Raw genomic sequence first — 19,422 nt, 5'->3', positions numbered from 1 at the left:
TTCTCCTCTATATACACAAAATTTGACAAAACTTTTTACAACTGTTGATGTAACGAGCCTGCATATTGTCCGCTTTGGGGTCCATGCCCCTCACGGTTTTGTTTTCCCTCAAAGCACACAGCAGTGAGGGAAAATGCCTCTACACATTAAAGGGATGTCATTTCTTATAAATACATTCTCATGTACTTCCCTTGGCGATGTGGGATTTCATGGAATGCAAGACCCCCCTTTTTGGGTCATTACAGTTGATGTAGCAAATTGTCTGTGATAGATAAAAAAGTGACGTCAATGTGTCAATGGTAGGCTCAAATGAGAACCAGTAAAAGCTCACCAACTTAATTTTTGTGAAAAATGTTATGAAATTTATTGTGTATATAAAATTGTTAAGGGGCATACACAATTTAGTGTGGCCAATTCGGGGAGGTATTCTGCCACACCTACTATCTCCCCATAAGCTTGAGCAGACCACACAGTATGAGTGTGTGTTGGGGGTAGAATTTATATTAGGTGTTGTACATTAGATTTTCCAGCTAAATTCTAACATATAATTGCATTGGCCAATGAAATACAAATAGTGTCAATTAAGGATAATTAAATTCAATGCAACTAAGTGTTTGAATTCAATTAGAGAACCTAATAAATTGCATCTAAGGAATTGTATTTAAGTTTACCCCCCTCTAACCACCACACACCCTTGGTGTGATGGTCACTCCACAAGTAATAAAAGTGATTGTGGGTTGTGAGGGTAAAGGCAGGGGTTCAAGTCTCTAGGAGGGAGCTTCACACACATATACACTTAGATTAGGCTAGAATATAAATTCTATCTTGTATAAAAAAAATAAAAGTTTACCTCTCTCTCTCTCTCTCTCTCTCTCTCTCTATATATATATATATATATAAAAGTTTGGGATACAATGTCATTTTTTAAGGTTTGGAATGGGTTGAAAAAAATGTTTATTCAAAGTTTAGGTCCTAAAAATACTATTATAGAGGTTTTTGAATTGTTTTGTGAGCTCACCTTGGGATGGCATCATTCGGTTTCATATGCATAATTTTAGAACACATTGACGTCCTTATTGAGACAAAGTCATCTAAGACTACCCTATGACTATTGGTAGAAAAATGCTCACATACCATAGTTAGGTATTTTGTGTAAAAGCATGTATACTTCAATATCTACATATATATATATATATATATATATATATAGTGTTCAATTATTTTTAGGGTTGATTGGAAGCTCTTGTTGCTGTAGGGGGAAACATGTCAAGGTTTGCGAGGACACAGCTCTGCACATAAAATATGAAAGACTAAGGAGGAATGCACACGCGCACACGTGCACCCACACACGTGCGTGCACGCACACACATACACATATATATTCCTTGAGATTTTGATTTGTATATAACAAATAACCCTTTTTAACCATTATAATTTAAGTCTAAATACATATGTTTCAAATTTAATTCTCATCCACAATAGCCTTAAAATAAATTTTACTAACCATATTGGTAATATGATAATTTAAAAAAAAAAAAAAAAGCTATGTCATTTATAAAAAAGAAAAAAAAGTTTACAATTATTATTAAATAGGAGAGCTTATCAACTTTGATAATTTAAATAAAAGACAGTTGATTGTCAAAATAAAGGCCCAGGGCTATTTTAATTGAATACATTATTAGTTTCTACAATTAATTTTTAATAGAAATTTTTTTAATTAGTCAATGCATTAATATCACGATAAAGAGAAAAAGAAAAGAAAAGAAAAGAAATAAATGGAGTATCCGAACTAATGTAATGCAATTTAATTGTTGTTAAAAAAAATTAAGAAAAAAAGTTAACAAAAGTAAAAAGTAAAAGTTTAAAAAGTGGAATGTGAAAAAATTTTGTGAGAGAGGAGGGTGAATTGCACTAATGTAATGCAATTTAATTGTTGTTTCCCATCTCAAGGATTTGGATCTAATGATACCCATGATATTATGTCTTCAAAACCTCTAACCAAAATAATTATATTAAAAGAGATATGTATGGAAACTTCATTTTATTCCGCTCAAATGAGTAACATGACAATTCCTTATCCATAGCAGTGGAGCTAAAAATTTAGTTTTTTAGCTCCACCAAAAATTACTTTATCTATTATATTTACACACATGCTGCAGCAGTGGATCTATTTTAGCTATCAATGCAATAAAATAATATAAACATCACAATAAAATAATATATCATCTACAATAAAATAATATATCCCACTACCCAAAAAACAACCAACACCATCCACAACCACCTCTACCATCAGCCATAGCCACAACCACCACTACCACCACCACCAGACACAACCAAACCCACAAAGAAAATAAAAAATCAAACCACCATCATAGTCACCAATCCACCACCATAGCCACAACAACCACCATCGCCACCACCACAGCCACCAAACCTACAGGAAAAAAAAAAAAATCAAACACCGTACCACCAAACCTTAGCCACAACAACCACCATTGCCACCACCACAGCCATCAAACCCACAGAAGAAAAAAAAAATCAAACATCATTCCACCACCACAACCAAAATCCACAAACCCACTGTCAAAATCATCCACCACCACTACCATAGTCAAAATCAACCACCACCACCACAGCCACCAAACCCATATGAAAATACATTAAAAAAAAAAAAAAATTCAATCACAGCAAAGAGAGAGGCACGGACTGGGTGATGGGGCTTGGGGAGATCGGCGAGCTGGGTCGGCGATGGGGCTTAGGGTGGGTCGGCGAGCTGAGAGAGAGAGGTGAGAGTGACTGAGAGAGAGAGAGAGAGGCATGGACTGGGCGATGGGGCTTAGGGAGATCGACAATGGGGCTTGGGGTGGGTCAGCGTAATATATTAGCGATGAGGGAGCTGGCCAGCGAGCTGAGGGATGAGGCAGCGGTGGGTCGAGCTTCAGCTGGGATGGCGTCAGTCAGCTTGAGAGATGGTGAGAGTGAACCAGATAGTTTTAGAGAGGTGAGATGGAGAGATGGGAGCTTGAGAGTGATGAGAGAGAGGACGGTGAGATGAAGAATAAAAGAATGAAAAAAAAATAAACAACAAGTATTATTTTAATCGGGAGTGCTGAATAAAAAATTATTATTATTTTTAAATGACTGCTACAGTGCACATCTATCTATAGATGTGCACTGTAGCAGTTTAGCTAAAAATTATTGCTATACCTCCATTGCTGCGTGGCCCTTTTTGCTATTTTGGTGGAGCTAAAATAGCATTATAGCTATTTAGCTCCACTGCTACAAATGTTCAAAAAACAAAAAAGACTTTCCCAAAAAAAGTGCAATTTGCCTGCAATTTAATGGGCTGTATTTTTAGGTGATTGGTGAAGCTTTTTGCAATGAAATGCTCTTCTGGATGACATATACATTGGTGATTTATGCACTTGCATCCAGCTGGGTGATCGCAATTGATAAGAGCATCGCAGTGCTCATACTCTTGGTTGTACAACCATTCTTGCATCAGCTATGATATGAAATTACACTTTCCCACCTTAAATTATACCATATGTTATATTTTGCACCTAAACTTTTTGAATGAATGTTTTGCATCCTAAACTATGACTTTTGTTACACTTTGCACCCTAACATTAAATTTGGTGTTAATTTGGATGGAAAAGTATGACACTATGTGAAAAGACCTAATTACCCTTAAAAACAAATGAAAAATTACATTTTACCATTCTAAACTATATTCCTTATTACACTTTGCACTCTAAAATTTGAATTTTCATCCAAGTTAACACCAAACTTAACGTTGGAATACAAAGTATAACAAATGTGCAAAACGTGCACTTGAAAAGTTTAAGGTGCAAAGTGTAATATATGGTATAACTTAGGGTGGTAAAATGTAATTTTTTCTATTTTTTAATATGCTTGGAAAGTTCTCTCATATAGTAGCTCCTTCACTACACTTTTACTAGCTAATCACTTTTTTTTTTTCAACTTTCTCAATGCACTTCAACCACATCATTTAAATTACTGGATCCTATAATTTACACATAATAATAATAATAATAATAATAATAATAATAATAATAATAATAATAATAATAATAACAAAACTACTTATGGCCTTATACTAATAGGGCAAAAAAACCTCTATGTTAAATTTTTTTCTCTTCCATTAATTTTTTGGACGTTTTTACAATTACAAATGATGTTGTTTTGCTATAGATCCAAAAATTTAAATACTTTGAAGAATAAAGATATTTTTTTTTCATATATATATATATATATATTTAAGCAATCAAGGTGGTGAGACGTATAACAATTTTTTTTTTTTTTTGGTCAACTACGTATAACAAAATTTATTACTATACTCTTATTAATTTTACATTGATTTATTTTCTCAATTTATTTTAAGGAACTAAATTAGATGTTTAAAATTTATGTATTTATATTAGTCTCTTATATTAATTGTTATTAATAATGAATTGATTGTTTTTGTTCATTTATTTTGATGATATGAAATTAAGAAATGATTATTTTCATTGTTATTTTATTTTGATTAACAATTATTTGTTTTTTTTAATATTAATTAATATATTTTAAGTTAATTTCATCTTTCAATCTTGCTTTTTTAATCTTGCCTCCCTAGACTGAAATTCTAACTCCGTCACTGTCTGCTCATACGTCACATTGTTATTGGTGCTTAATAAAAGTAGTATTGGTGGTAGACTATGGTAAAAGTGATGTTGTTTTAATCACATCTTAAAATTTTAACAAATTGTAAAAAAAGTTATAAAAGAAGTTGTCTTTAGTATTGCCTATATCTCAATGTACGGATGTTAATGCATGCATTATACTAATAGTGAACAGTAACACAGTTAACAAAAATGTAAAATTTCTTACTATAAGCAATTAGCAAGAGCGCAAGCAAGAAAGCCAATTTCAGGGAAGTCCTGTCCATATCTGTTTGCTTGGTGTGTAGAACTTTGATTTGTAATGGAGTAATGGTTGTGATGTTTTGTTATTTGCTTGGTCTTTCTACCTTTGGAAATATATAGGTGAAACCATCAGCTAAAAAAGGTAAGAAAATCTGATGTAATTACATAGGTGAACCCATTGGATCAAAAAAGGTCAGAAAATCTGATCAAAAAAGGCAAGAAAATTAATATGTCCAAAAATATGATATTTTGGTAATTTTATAGAAGTAATGTTACAGGCACAAACTATTTTACAACATTTTTGCAAACTGTTGATCTGTTCTTATTGGTTTTCATCTAGGCCTACTATTAACATCATTTTTCATTTATTAATAACCACTCACCATATCAGCAATTTATAAAATAAAAAAAAATTTGTAAAAAAATTTGTATCTCTAGCATCGAACCCTTGACATTTCTGTTATAAACACCTGAAAGTATTAGCATGTGTTTGGTTGGGGTGATTTGTGGGAGAAGGAAAATTGAGAGGGAAAAATATGAGGGATTTTGAATAGTTGGACTATTTGGTTGGGAGAGGAAAAGGGAAGAGAAAATGGTGGACCCAATAACAACATTTTCACTTAGGAATTTTTGTAAAAATATTGTATACGTAATATTACTCTTTTTATATAAGTTTAAGGACACCAAAATTTTTACAATTTTTTTACAACTGCTCATATGACATATTGTTATTGGTGCTTTATAAAAGTAGTGTTGGTGGTATATCATGGTAAAAGTGATGCTGTTTCAATCTCAACTTGAAAATTTTAAAAATTGTGAAAAAAGTTATAAAAAAAGTTGTGTACTTAGTATTGCTTATATCTCAATGTATGGATGTTGATACATGCATTATACTAATGGTGTAAAATAATACTCCTATAAAAAAACAATAATAATACTAATACACTTTCTCCTCTTTTCAGTGCTATTCATGTTCGGGTTAGTGCCTGGATACACATTTAATTTGATATCACATGATTAATTCTTACAAAATAGTTTATGCAAGAACAAAAGTGAAGATTAAAAATATAATTTGTCCTAAGTATTGATATGTAGTGAGAATTGTGATTCGCTAACTCTCTCTCTCTCTCTCTCTATATATATATTTCCAAATAAATAGTCAAATTTTTACAAATTTTTTTGAAAAGGTAAATCACAATAACGTCCTTTTAAGGTTTGGATAAGAGCCAAAAACTACCCCCTTTGTCTTAAAAAAAAAAACCATTCCTCCTCGTTTTATTATTATTATTATTTATTTTCTTACCGTATAACCAATCTAGTTACTAAGAATTATTTTGAGATTATTATGGTTGAGATTTTTATTTTTGATACTATGATAATTACAATAGAAGATGGGTAATTTGAACCCTAAATGTTATAGGATGAAGTTATTCACTCCTATGAGAGGAGTCCTCCCTCCTCACATAAGTGTAGGTTCCAAAATAAATATTTGAAATGGTTTTGAGTTAGGTCGCATTTTCTTTTGTGAGAAGAATAATACTATGTGGTTACTTGCTCATAACTATTAAGAAATAAATGAAAAATCATCTCCAAAAGTGCATACTTGAACATGAGTTGAAGGTGGTAAAACTAAAAACATGATCCATGTTGAAAAGTTTATTAGGTTTTGGTATGTTTATATACATTATCTCATTAGACATTAGGTTGGGCCTTTTGGTGTGTTTATATACACGATTGAACCTTATCGGGCCAGGTTGGTGGGCGAGAACACCGATTGCATTTCCTGTTCATGTAGGTAAAGAACTTTTATATTTCTGTCAATTGGGTTATTGTGCACTACTTTAGTAAAATGGAAGCTCTCTTTGATATAAAAATGGAAGCTACTTTGGAAGCTACAAAAATGGTAGCTCTCAGTAGATTTCCACATCATAGTTGATGTAAGAAATGTTGTTAAATTTCCGTTCAAATCCACAGATAGATGCCCTCAGCTAGATAGATGGCATTGCAAACACAACCGTTGTGTGTCAACCTTAAGAAGAGGATTTCATTGCAACAAGCTTGCCAATCACCTAAATATGCAAGAAGAAATTCCATTACATTAAGCTGCAGGCAGATTGACCAAGGTTGATAACATCATCTACTTACATTCAGGACGAAGTCATGATTTCAAGTTAGAGAAGTTAGAAGTATAAACAAGAAATATATCGGTTGATTATTTGTTGTCAAATTTTTATTTTTTATTTTTGTAAGAGGTTTTGTTAATTTTTTTAACCTTTTTTTACCTTTTTTTTTTAGAGAGAAACTTAATTTTTTTGACGTGATCGTGGTTGTTTAGGTTAATTTGTGGAAGGGGGTCAAATTTTATTTTCCTTCGGCTTAATTCAAATTAGGCCTTAATATATCAACAAATATTTATTTTGTCCTACAACTTAGGGGGGCCAGGCCCATGGGCCCTAGTGTGGCTCCATCCTTGAACTTTGGGTGCAAAGCAAATGTGCAATATATTAGGCTTTATAATTAAATTTTGCATATGATTATATTGACCAATAAAATAAAAATAATATTATATTTTTCCAAAAAAATACTAAGTATGCAATAATTTGTTTGAAATTATTAATAGAGTTTCAATCTATTTCTGATAATTTTACTTTTTATCATTATATCAAGATATCAATCAGTTTTTGGTGTAGGTGAAAATTGAACTCCAGATCTTTTAATCAATTAGTAAAGACCAAACAAAACAATGACTAATGACTAATGAGCAAGCAAAACAATTTTTATTTGCGTCTAAAAAAAATTAATTAGTATATTGATTTAACGAAAAAAAAAAAAAAAAATCGATATGTCAAAAAACGGCAAACCGTATTCGCCTGTTGTGTCAAACTGTTATATCTTAGACTCTGTTATTCGAAATAGCGTAAACGACCCGAGAAAGATTGAGAGAGAGAGAGAGAGAGAGAATGGCACAGGCAACCAAAGAGCCTTGCAAGAAAGAAGCTTGCGACATCCAAGCTTGTCTCACCAAGAACAACTTCCTCCCTCAAAAGTACGCTTTCTTTTTATTTTTATTTTTATATTTATGTATTCGTCAACCTCTGTTTGGTTGCTGAGAAAGTATGCGAGAAATTTAAGTTTTTTTTTTGAGAAATAAAAAAATTGTCCTGTTTTGATATTTGGGTTTTTTGGTGGGTTTTTGTTCCTAACTTGTAGCTGTTTTTTTTTTTTTTTAATATGAAAATTCTTTTAGTGATGAATTGGTGGATTCTGATGATTTAGGCAATTATGGCTTACAATATTGATTCAATTGCTTTGAAAATTTTTGATGATTTATATTGATTTCAATGGTTGATTCTTTCTGTGCTTTGATGATTTATGTTATTACTATTTTGGAAAGACTAGAGATTGTCTGTGATATTTAGACCAGATGTTAAATCAGTTCTAACTAAAATCAAATTTGATGTTCGTGATACACAAGGAAATCCTTAAGATGGAGTTGTGAAGGGTAATTGTATTGGGGGTAGAGTTGCTTCGATAGTCGACGGGCTTTTCCAACTTAAATGTTGCAACCAACTTAAAATGTGGTGAGGCTGTTCCTTAGCTTTACCCATGGTTGGTCACTTGGCTTGCTTGTCTAAATGTGATTCATTGCTTGAGGATCAAGTAAACATGTGCTTCAAAAAAATTCGACACTTTATAATCTGTGATTTAGAAAGGTGGCAACTTTAGGCACGGGTTTTCTATCTGATGATATCTTATAATTAATTGATTACTTTCTAAACCATTGGCAGACCTATACCACAAATGGGCAAAATGGGGTTTACTATAATTGATTTGTGTGCTTATCCATAATTGAAGTCTCCTCTCATGATATGATATGCCATATTGCGCAATTAGGGTCACATACATCCATCATGGTAGATTTTATTCTGAAGTCAAAACACTCTTGCACCTCTCTTGTTGGCTTGACTCCGTTTCTGCTTTATGTATGAGGTCATGCAATATGTGGGGTTTGTGTTTCTAAACCTTCACAGTTATTTTGGATTGCAGATGTTTTTGAGTTGTAATGTAGAGCAGAAAGCGTAGCAGGCTCTAAATTCTAATACCAATTTGATGTAGGATCTTTGGGAATTTGGCACTAAAGTAGGTTTCTTGATAAGTTCATCAAGGCTTCTTGAATGAGGTCTGATGTTTAAGGACTTAGGGATGGTTAGATTATAAAAAAAAAAATATTGAATCTTAAAATAATTTGATGGCTGTTTGGTATTAAACAATGAGTTGAAGAACAAAGAAACAGCCTAGGCCATCATACCTAGGTTTCCTCAAACAACCATGCCACATAGGAACGAAAAGGCAATTTACACGTTTAAAGTAACTAGGCATTCATTGAACTCATCTCTCTTCAAATTCTGAAAGAATACATTTATATTGGATATTCCCAATCCTTTTTCTACGAAGACTGGGGTTCCTCAATATAATAGAAATCTTATTAAAAGAACTTCAAACCAAGTAGGAAGCTTTTACAGAAAAATAGGAAAAGAATAATACTAATAAAAGAAGACTCATGGCCTTTAGCACAACTCATTCCAACAAATCTTAGACCTGCATCCATCTTTGTTATCATTTGTTAATACTTTGCACTGTAACCATTTTCTATAACTTTGAGAGTTATCTTTGACACTATATACAATGTATCAGCAATTACTGTTGGTTTTCTTTTATATGTCAAGAGCGTCCCTTAAACCTCTAGATTCCATTCTAGGTGGTTTTATGTAAGGAGATGTTAAAGCTTCAGTTGAAATCTCAATCTGTGTAATGTTGATGCCATTGCAATATTTTCTTTCCTTTTTAAGAATTGTTTATTTAAGCAGTGTTTTCAAATGGTGTAGGTGCCTTAAAGTCATTGAATTGCTGCAGTCCTGTTGCGAGAAATGTGAATACAAATCAACACATTGTGCTTCTGTCTCTGGACTTTTGAAGCAGAAGCCCAAGTAAAAGTTCTTACCAGACAAGTTTAGACAATAATGGCTAATATAGCTCTTTGTTCTGCCATGTTTTGGGCAAATGCTGCAGAATGAAAACACTAGATGCAGTTATTGAAATTTTGGAGTTAGCATTGCTCATTGGAGAAGCTCATTCCAAACTAAATGCAGTGCTTGATTGGAGAGGCGAAGAAAACAGTAGCATAATTCTCTCATTTCAACAAACCTAGTGAAATTATGAGATGGGGATTAGTATTACTAACTATTGAAATATGCATCATTTTAGAACTTGGGTTTTTTTCCTTCCCCCAATTTTTTAAATATATCTCTTATAATAAGTGATATGAACTTCACCAACAATTGTGATGAAACCCAATAACAATGATGGTTTGGAACCCCAAGATCATGTAGACAAGATTTGTTGAGCCTTGACCCGTCACCTAACCAGATGAAAACCAAGACTACGATAGAATTGAGACGCCACACCAAGAATTCCTAAGAATCTCTCGAGAATCAAAGGTGATAAGTTTGGTTGTTTGAATGCCACAAGATTAACTTGATAAGTTCAAGAGTTCTTTTAAGAACCAAGAGGATCATAAGACTCACAAGGAGAGTAATTTTCTAAATACCAATCTGTCCTCTTTAAAATTCGTTCTACTAGATATATACTTGGAACAACCCTCCAAGAATAGGTAAAAATCATAATTACAATTTCAAAAACAACACAAAAATTAATATAATCAAGTTCCCACGTTTTTTAGTTTTCTAGGACTTCCAAAGGCAGTCAAAATAGCTAAAGGACTAAAATTAACATGCCCAGCCAATACCAGGACATCTTCCCATTTAATATCATTGGAACTTAACAAATTCACACCCTTTTATGGTCAAACCATGCTACCAAGACATCTTCCCATTTAATATCCTTGGAACTTAACAAGTGTCCAAGAGTCATGCTTATCCCATAATTAGGATAAGCATGACTCTTGGACACTTGTCACTTTTCTTTGACTGTCACCTTACCTTAAATGCAACAATTGCTACATACAAGGTTGCAACAAATTTTCTCCATTTTCCTTAATCAAATTTAACAAGTAATTAAGTTTCTCAAAAAAGAAAAAAAATGTTAAATGTATTTTATTTCACGTATTTTAATTTTTAAGTATTAACTAATGTACTTTGCTCATTAAAAAAAATAAAAACTAACTAAACAAGTATACTTTTGCCTTCAGCATTTCAACAGCTTTATCTTGTTTTCGGAATTTGTATTTTCAACTATTAGTCGAGACCAAGATGACAATCAAATGCAAAACAGGTCGTTAGCCTTCCCAAAACCCATGTCAGATTGGTGGATTCAAAGAGATAAGGTCACGCAACCTTTATTTAATTTTCATTAATCGTCGAATCAAAGAGTCCATTAGAAAATATCTTCCCTTTTATTTCAAAACTTAGTTTTTTTGGGTACCATAAATAAGTTGGTAGATTATTGCTTTCCAGTCCTTAGATGGAATCCCAATCTTATTTTTTATTTTTATTTTTATTTTTGGGATGAAAAAGAGAATGCATTAACAGCAACTAAGAAGTAACAACAGGTTCAAGACAAAGCTTGTCATAATATAGACCAACAGAGTCTGAGCTCATAAGCTTTAAAATATCCACGGGCGGACTATCATATAAAATAAAGTTCCTATTATGTCTTGCACCCAATTTAGCTAAAACATCAGCACACCTATTATTAGCTTTACGATAGCAGTGACTGATCTAGACTAGGGAAATATGGGAAATCAACTGCTTGCAGTCATCCACAATGGGGAAGGCAACATTGTTAGAATAACGAGGATTAGCAAGAAGACCAACAATAAATTTAGCATCAAGCTCTATATCTACAGTCGTTAACTGAAAATTTTTGCACATAATAAACCCATCCTTTTTAGGGCCCACAGCTCTGCAAGAAAACTAGTAGAGATCCCAATGTTTCTGGAATATCCACCAATCCATCCTCCTACCTCATTTCGAACTATGCCTCCACTACCTGCCATAGGCCGGTTTTGAAACACGACATTATTCCTGTGTTTCTAGTTCATCCAAATGGCAAAGAAGAACACGGTTTTTTGTTATCGAGAATTGTAAGTCATTTGTATATATTAAATAATAATAAAAATGTCATAGTATTAGACTATTAGTCATGCACAGAATTATTTGAATTTGAATTTTACTTTTTTTTTTTTTTTAAAAGCCGGCGACTTGACCTTAAATAGTGAAAACAAACACAATCAAGTTTGAGATTTATTATCATTTTTCAGCTAAAAAAATGTATGAGATGAGATTTATTTTTATTGCGTTAGTAAAGCTGGATTTCATTTTGGGAGGAGTTTTCACATTTTCTAAATTTATACGTGATAATCATTTTTTTTAATTAAAAAAAAATCGTGGAAGGCATTAAGCATGAGCCCCATGGACCATGGCGCCTCTGGTCTTCAAGTATTGCCAGTTCTAGATTTTTGTTTAATTAAAAAATTTTAATGTGTCACAACCATTTATCATCGAGTCTAGTAGATAAAAAAAAAAAGTCCAGTAAAAGAAAAAGGAAAGAAGAGGAAAAATAGCAGATATAATTATTTTAAGTGAAAAAAAATGTCAGACTATTATTGAGAATATAAAATTGTAAGTACCAAAAACACACACACAAACAAAACTGCGTGAGAGAGAGAGAGAGAGAGAGAGTCAAACGGGCAAAAATGCCGCGGATGACAAAACGCGTGAACTTTGAATGCGTAAACACTCATTCAACTATTGACATACGTAATTTTAATTACTCTATTAAGCTTCCAATTCTGGCTGCATTAATTGTAATTTACTCCCTAATTTGTTTTAGAGAGAGAAAATAAAACAGTGTGATACTGACATAAACAGTCCACAGTCACACCCTACATTACTTCAGTTTCTTTCTGTCACCTCCTTTAATCTCTCTCACTTTCATTTCATTTGTGATAAGAGTGATATAGTGACAAACAAACATGCATGTATGAAGACTGAGGACCGAAGAGTTTCTTTATATATGTGTCACTACCTTTATGATTTCATTGATTTGGCACTGAATTCTAAGGAGAATTAAAAACTTTGTTTTGGGTTTTGGAAAGGAACCCATTTTTGTTTGCTTATCAAAGGTCAATGGGTACTGTCTTTATTTTGAGTTTCTTCTTTCTCATTATCTCCATCTCACCTTCTTGTAAGTACCTGAATTCTCTTTTTCTCTTTTCCTGTTTTTATATTTATTTATTTGTTTTATCAATGAAATGAGATTCTTTGTTAAGTTTTAATTTTTTTTCAAATTTGATTTGAGGTACAGATGGGTATGATCCATTAGATCCTCATGCCAATATAACCATTACATGGGATCTCATGCTTCAAAATGATGCAACATATGATGTAAGTTTTTTTTCAATTATATTTTATTTTAATGATTTGCTATCATATATTCTCTTTTATTTCATTTCACTTATTTGTGCACTCTTTGTGTTTTTTGATTGTTAAGACTAGATAGAGAGCCATTATTTAGGTTTAGGCAGCAGAAAGATTAGATGTTATTCTTTCATTCTTTGTACTTTGCTGGTTTTCTTGTCCCACCCCCATTCCCATAACAATTTTTTTTATTTTTTAATAAATAATTTTGTTTTTGATATGAGCAATATCTTTGACTTGGCCTTCATGTGATTTGTGATAGTACTTTGTTGTCTTTTTGTCTGCTTGGAAATGATCAGCTGAGGCATAACCATAGTAGTTTACTCTTTGCTGTTGATTTTCTGTCCAATCACTGTGCGCCACATCATATCACTTAGGGCATTACAGTCTTTTAGAGTTCAGACCTTTTTTTTTTTTTTTTGGATGTATTCAGACCTATTAATAGAGGCATGTTTGGTGAGATAATAAAGGCCCCAAAACATTGTGCACGTTTCATCTTGCTCGTTGCTCCAATCTCTCTTTTTTTTTTTTTGGATCAAATCACAACAAACAAACTGAGCAATATTATTATTATTATTATTATTATTTAAAAGGAAAATTATATGATTATTTTTTTTGTCAAGTTATATTATGGCACGTGGGAGTTGAAGTGTTGAAGGGACCATTAAAACTAAATTTATTTTTAAGATTTTGTTTTGAATTTGAAATTAAAATTATTTTTGAATTTGAATATATAATTTAGTTTTAATGTTGAGGGTTTTAACTTTTAGGGGATTTCATTAGGCTATTTTCGTAAATCGACATGCCATGAGTATTTTATCAAATACTTACTTCAGGCTAGCAGACAAGGGAGAAGAAAATTCCATATTAAGTATTTTATAAAATTCAACCAAAAAAGTTCTTTTCATGCTATAGTATAAAGGTAACATAAACTTGATTACCAAATAAAAATAGAGAAATATTAGTGTCACAAAAAGTTTCACAATTTTTATCATAATTTGTCATGTGATGAATTGTGAATGGTGAAGATGTGGACCCCCATAGATCACTAATATTTCTCCACCACTTACATGGTAAAAATAGTGAAACTTTTTGTGACACTAGCAATTCTCATAAAAAGGAGAGATTTTCATTGATATCTTATTATATTTGCACCCTGATCTGATCTGATTAGGAAAACATTAAAATCTAGAAGTTTGAAAATTACATAAACTATTAAAAATTAGAGTATGCTTGATCATCCAATCTATATCAACATTCAAGAACTTGGACTAAAGGACATTTCCAATTGCGCGATTTGTTTAGGGACAAGTGGCAATTCAAACTTGTTGAGCCATTAGGAGTGTTGACACCATTCTAGTGGTTTATTTCTTGCCATGCTAAGGCTTCACCTTAAACCATTTCTTCCTCTTTTACTCCAAAAAGTGCATGAACTTAACTTAAAATTTTTTTAACAGGCCTTAACTAGTTGTTGAATTATGTGATTGGAGGAGAATCTGAATACCATATCTATAATGTCATCACACTATATATCAGCTACGTAGATTATATATTTGGTTGTTTTGTTATTTGTCCTAGCTTTTATTTGATGTTGTATGTTATAGAATCTTGGTTTTGCTAAGATGTTGATTAACTAGTATTTGAAAGCATACTGCATATTTCTCAAATTTTGCTCCTGCATCAACATAATGTGCACCAAAACATCATTCTTTTTTGTGTCATATATAAAAGGTCGTGCCTAGTGCACTAAGCCCCCATTTTTATGGAGTTTAAGAGAGGTAATTGGCTCATATGTAACTATTTTAGTTTCCACATTTGTAGGTAAGGGTATCACTCTACAACTTCCAATTATTCCGGCATGTGGACCGGCCTGGTTGGAAATTGAGTTGGACGTGGATAAGCGACGAGGCAATATGGGATATATGGGGAGCAGAGGCCACAGAGCAAGGAAATTGCTCTAGATTTAAGGGTGGAGTACTTCCACATTGTTGTGAGAAGCAGCCAGTGATTGTTGATCTCATGCCAGGAGCACCATATAACAAGCAGTTTAACAATTGTTGCAAGGGAGGGGTGCTAACCTCTATGACACAAGACCAAACTATGTATGGTGCTGCTTTTAGGATGAATGTTAATAAAGCTACCATTAACAATACAGGCAATCGCTTCTTCATGCCTTTAAATTTCAACCTTGGTGTTCCTGGATATACTTGTGGAGATCCATTTCAAGTTCCACCAAGCAAGTTCAAGGCAGATGGAAGCCGTCGATCAACACAAGCTCTTGGTAAGTATTGAAGTTTCTAAAAAAATTTCTTAGAACTTTTTTTGTAAGTGAGGTTGATTGAAAAAGGTGTATGTAGAAAAAAGTGAAGTTTTAAAAAATTGCACTTAAAAAAATTGTAGTTTGAAATTGTTTCGCCAAATAGGCACATCATTTTCATTTTCTTTGGTGAAAATGACAATCACATTCTCCTCCAATCAGTTATTGAATCCTGGGAAAATAATTTCTATTGAATACCATATCTATTAATCCTGGAAAATATTTTCCAGATAAAACCGAGTCTTTTTTTATTTTTTTAAATTTATAGGCTTGTTGTCATGTACATCTTCTTTACAATACACTATGATAATGGTATCTGCAAGACTGCAACATCCAATACCAATCTTCCCTTTCCTTTTCTTTATCAGTCAAAACAAATAGAATTCAAGTATGTTGATTGAAGGATGTGTAGGTACTATCATTGATAAGTAATTTTTGAAATTGCTATATTATTTGAGATTGTATTATATGGTTTAATGATGCTCTACTTGTTCATGACATAATTGTTTGGGTTTATGCTAGAGACTTGGAATGTAACCTGTATTTACTCGCAATTTCAAGCATCACTTACTCCAAAATGTTGTGTTTCCTTATCTGCATTCTACAATAGTACCATTATTCCTTGCCCCCAGTGCAGCTGTAATTGCGAAGGACTAGGTGGAACAAAATGTGTAAAGTAAACCCTCCTTCTCTCTCTAATATATTTCTTGTTGTGCTTGGAAACAACTTCTATAGAAGTTTAACAAGGCAAAACTAACATATTTGTATTAACTTTATATTATTTTGGTAATATAGTTCCTAAGCAATCTGATTAAGAGAAGGGGAAGAGATTCAAATAGTTCTTTGGGCTAATTGCAATTTTCCCACCCCTCCCTAACCTATGGGGTCAAATTTAATCCCCCTCTAAACTATGAAGTCAAGCATTGTCACCCCTAATAATTGGTAATAAGCAAAATACCTCTGGTTATTAACAGTTTTCGTAAATTTCAAAATTTTAACGAAAATTGTTAAGGATAGGGGCATTTTACTTATTATCAATCAATCAGGGTTGGTTGCTTGATTTTATTGTGTTTGTGGTGAATTGAACTGACTCCATAGTTTAGGGGGTCGGGGGTAAAGTGCAATAGTTTTTTTTTCTTCCACTCCTTTTTTTGTCTAGTAGTTATATTGTCAATCTGGACATGTGAGACATGATTGTTCAATGACCATTTCAACTTTCCAAGTGTCTTTTCTTCAAGTTGCTTCCAAGCAGCTTAATTTCTTATGTCTTTTATTATACCACCTTCTCTTCCTTCATTTTCAAAGTACCTGTTTCCATTTTGTCCCGACTTGCAGGTCTGATAAAACTCCTTCCTTGTTGGAGCTACCACATGCAAATGATGAAGAACCACAACCTTTGGTGAGGTGTTCTAACCACATGTGCCCCATAAAAGTGCACTGGCATGTGAAAGAAAGTTACAGAGAGTACTGGCGAGTCAAAATCACTATCACAAATCTTAATTTTGTTAAAAACTATTCCCAGTGGAACTTGGTGGTGCTACACCCCAACTTGAGAAATGTCACTGAGGTTTTCAGCTTCAACTATCTGCCCCTTAATCCGTATGGAAGCATTAGTAAGTCAAACCAAAACCATGCCATTATTAATTTATTATTATATCTTAAATACATATGGTCCCTAAATTTTAAGCCATGAGCGATTTTAGTTCTTGAAGTTTAAAGTGATCACTTTTAGTCCCTTAGATGACGTTGTCAAACTAAAAAAAATGATGTGTGATCACTCTATTAAATACAATAGGGACTAAAATGGATCACTTTAAGTTTGTTATAGACTAAAAATGATTCCTTTAATCATTTGAAGTTTGTTAGGGACTAAAAGCACGATCACTTTTAATTTTGTTATGGACTAAAACTAAAAGCCATCACTTTAAACTTTGAGGACTAAAATTATTCATATGCTAAAGTTTAGGAACCAACATTATATTTAATAACTAATACTACTAGATGAGCTTCATTGAGGCTTTTAAGCAGTTAAGATTTAGTAGTACTACTTAGTATAGTGTAATGAAGTTAAGATTTAGTGACCCAGTTATTGTATTTGTTTTATTTTCTTTTCTTCCCCCCCTCTTCCCTTACCATAATGAAGTCTTTTGGTATATTTTTCAGATGACACAGGGATGTTTTGGGGGATTAAGTACTACAATGACATGTTACTTCAATCAGGACCAAGTGGAAATGTACAAACTGAGATGCTACTAAACAAAGATCCAAGTATTTTTACTTTCAGAGAAGGATGGACTTTCCCAAGAAAAATTTCTTTTAATGGTGATGAATGTGTCATGCCTCCTCCAGATGAATACCCTAGGCTCCCTAACAGTGGTCATAGTGTCACAGAAAAGCCTTCCCTAATTTTCTTCTCTTTGTTTTTGCTTATAGTACTGGTGCTTTGAACAATAGGTGTCTTGCATTAGAGATTAGGACTTATAATTATAAATATATATATATATATATTCATTTCCTAATGTATCACTTTAGCTCATAATTTTGAAATCAAAAATATGAGATCAAGTAGACATGGTATGATTTATCATTGAAGAATAGCAGTATTAACAAGTAGACATAATTAGTTTTTTATTATATTGTATACAAGTAGATTTCTGATTCACCAATCCACTTGTCCTCTTGGAAACAACACAGAATTCTCTGAACTGTATGAGTGATTTTCATTTACATTTACTCCTTAAAAGATAATTCTAGTTTTCTAGGATGGAGTACATATTAGTAAATTACTTTAGAATGTTCCTGACATGATTGCTGCTGTTTAAAGGTGGGTGAATTAGGTTACTAATCTTGGACAAAAACAGAAAAGTGGTGGCGAATTCAAAGTTTTAAACACTAGCAAATTTCCTAAGTGGAGTAAAACATGGTAAGTCCTGTAAGGCATTCACTGCTTAAATATATTCAAAACCAGATTTTAATGCGACCAAACCATTTAAATAATGATTTTTTTTAGTGATGCTAAAAAATCCTACACTACTACTCGAACCCGATCCCCCACCCCTAAAAGGGTTCTAATTTCTAAGGCTTTAGGAAGTACATCCTGTCTAACAAGTGGGTGGTGGATAATCACCATTTAAAATAGGGAAAAATTTATAAATGTCTTAAAAATATTGGTTTATTAAATATTTTTAAAAAATTTTTATAAAAAAAGAAAAAAAAAAAAACAATTGATGTTTTAACGGCTTTTTATATTTTTCATGAAAATTGTGTCAAAATTTTTTTAAAATTGTTTATTAATAATTTTCAAAAAACACTCATTAATAAGACCTTTTAAAATAATGATTTGCCAACCAATACAATAGATAATAGTTGATAAAGTGGGTAAAAAGGAATGGCACTACAAGAGCAATTTTCCAAAACCATTACAGTGTCCTCCACTCCATAGACTCCTATATTCGTTTTTGACGATTTAGATAGCGTTCAACATTTTCTTTGTCATCGAAAACTATTGCAGATTAAGACAAGTGAAAAAGGTATATGCTTATTGCTCTAAAAGAAAAGAGAAAGTTGAAGGGACTTTTCAATTTTTTATCGTCCATCTTTGTAGTTGTGGTTGTCTTTAAATATTAGATTCGGATTAAGGCAAAGCAAAGCGATCATATTCCAAGCATTAAAATCAATCACCAAAGTTAAAGAAGATACATACAAAAAAAAATGATGCTGAAATAATGGCAAAAAT

At 32.4% G+C, this 19,422-nt stretch overlaps 2 protein-coding genes across 2 annotated transcripts; both read left to right on the top strand.

The window, feature by feature from the left end:
* The first annotated feature begins 7,829 nt into the window (after window positions 1–7,829).
* Window positions 7,830–10,212, top strand: LOC126715926 (uncharacterized). The gene is made up of 2 exons (XM_050416779.1): window positions 7,830–7,977; window positions 9,818–10,212. The coding sequence occupies exons 1-2, from the start codon at window positions 7,892–7,894 to the stop codon at window positions 9,921–9,923; spliced, it is 192 nt and encodes a 63-aa protein (XP_050272736.1). The 5' UTR covers window positions 7,830–7,891; the 3' UTR covers window positions 9,924–10,212.
* A 2,618-nt stretch (window positions 10,213–12,830) lies between these two features.
* Window positions 12,831–18,356, top strand: LOC126715924 (COBRA-like protein 6). Its single transcript, XM_050416776.1, has 6 exons — window positions 12,831–13,136; window positions 13,257–13,336; window positions 15,191–15,650; window positions 16,209–16,362; window positions 17,022–17,299; window positions 17,850–18,356. Exons 1-6 carry the CDS (start codon window positions 13,079–13,081, stop codon window positions 18,131–18,133), a joined length of 1,314 nt encoding a protein of 437 aa, XP_050272733.1. The 5' UTR covers window positions 12,831–13,078; the 3' UTR covers window positions 18,134–18,356.
* Window positions 18,357–19,422: the final 1,066 nt, after the last annotated feature.

Source organism: Quercus robur, chromosome 2, assembly GCF_932294415.1.
Source record: "Quercus robur chromosome 2, dhQueRobu3.1, whole genome shotgun sequence".
In the NCBI taxonomy this organism is placed as follows: Eukaryota; Viridiplantae; Streptophyta; class Magnoliopsida; order Fagales; family Fagaceae; genus Quercus; species Quercus robur.
The sequence above is the reverse complement of the archived record's forward strand: the minus strand, read 5'-3'. Positions and strand labels throughout refer to the sequence as shown.

Excerpts from the sequence above, each read along its gene's own strand:
- LOC126715924 (XM_050416776.1), top strand. The coding sequence starts at position 13,079 with ATGGGTACTGTCTTTATTTTGAGTTTCTTCTTTCTCATTATCTCCATC. Across the intron at positions 13,137-13,256 it reads TATCTCCATCTCACCTTCTT|ATGGGTATGATCCATTAGAT; the intron begins GTAAGTACCTGA and ends TTTGAGGTACAG. Across the intron at positions 13,337-15,190 it reads AAAATGATGCAACATATGAT|GTAAGGGTATCACTCTACAA; the intron begins GTAAGTTTTTTT and ends CCACATTTGTAG.
- LOC126715926 (XM_050416779.1), top strand. The coding sequence starts at position 7,892 with ATGGCACAGGCAACCAAAGAGCCTTGCAAGAAAGAAGCTTGCGACATC. Across the intron at positions 7,978-9,817 it reads AACAACTTCCTCCCTCAAAA|GTGCCTTAAAGTCATTGAAT; the intron begins GTACGCTTTCTT and ends CAAATGGTGTAG.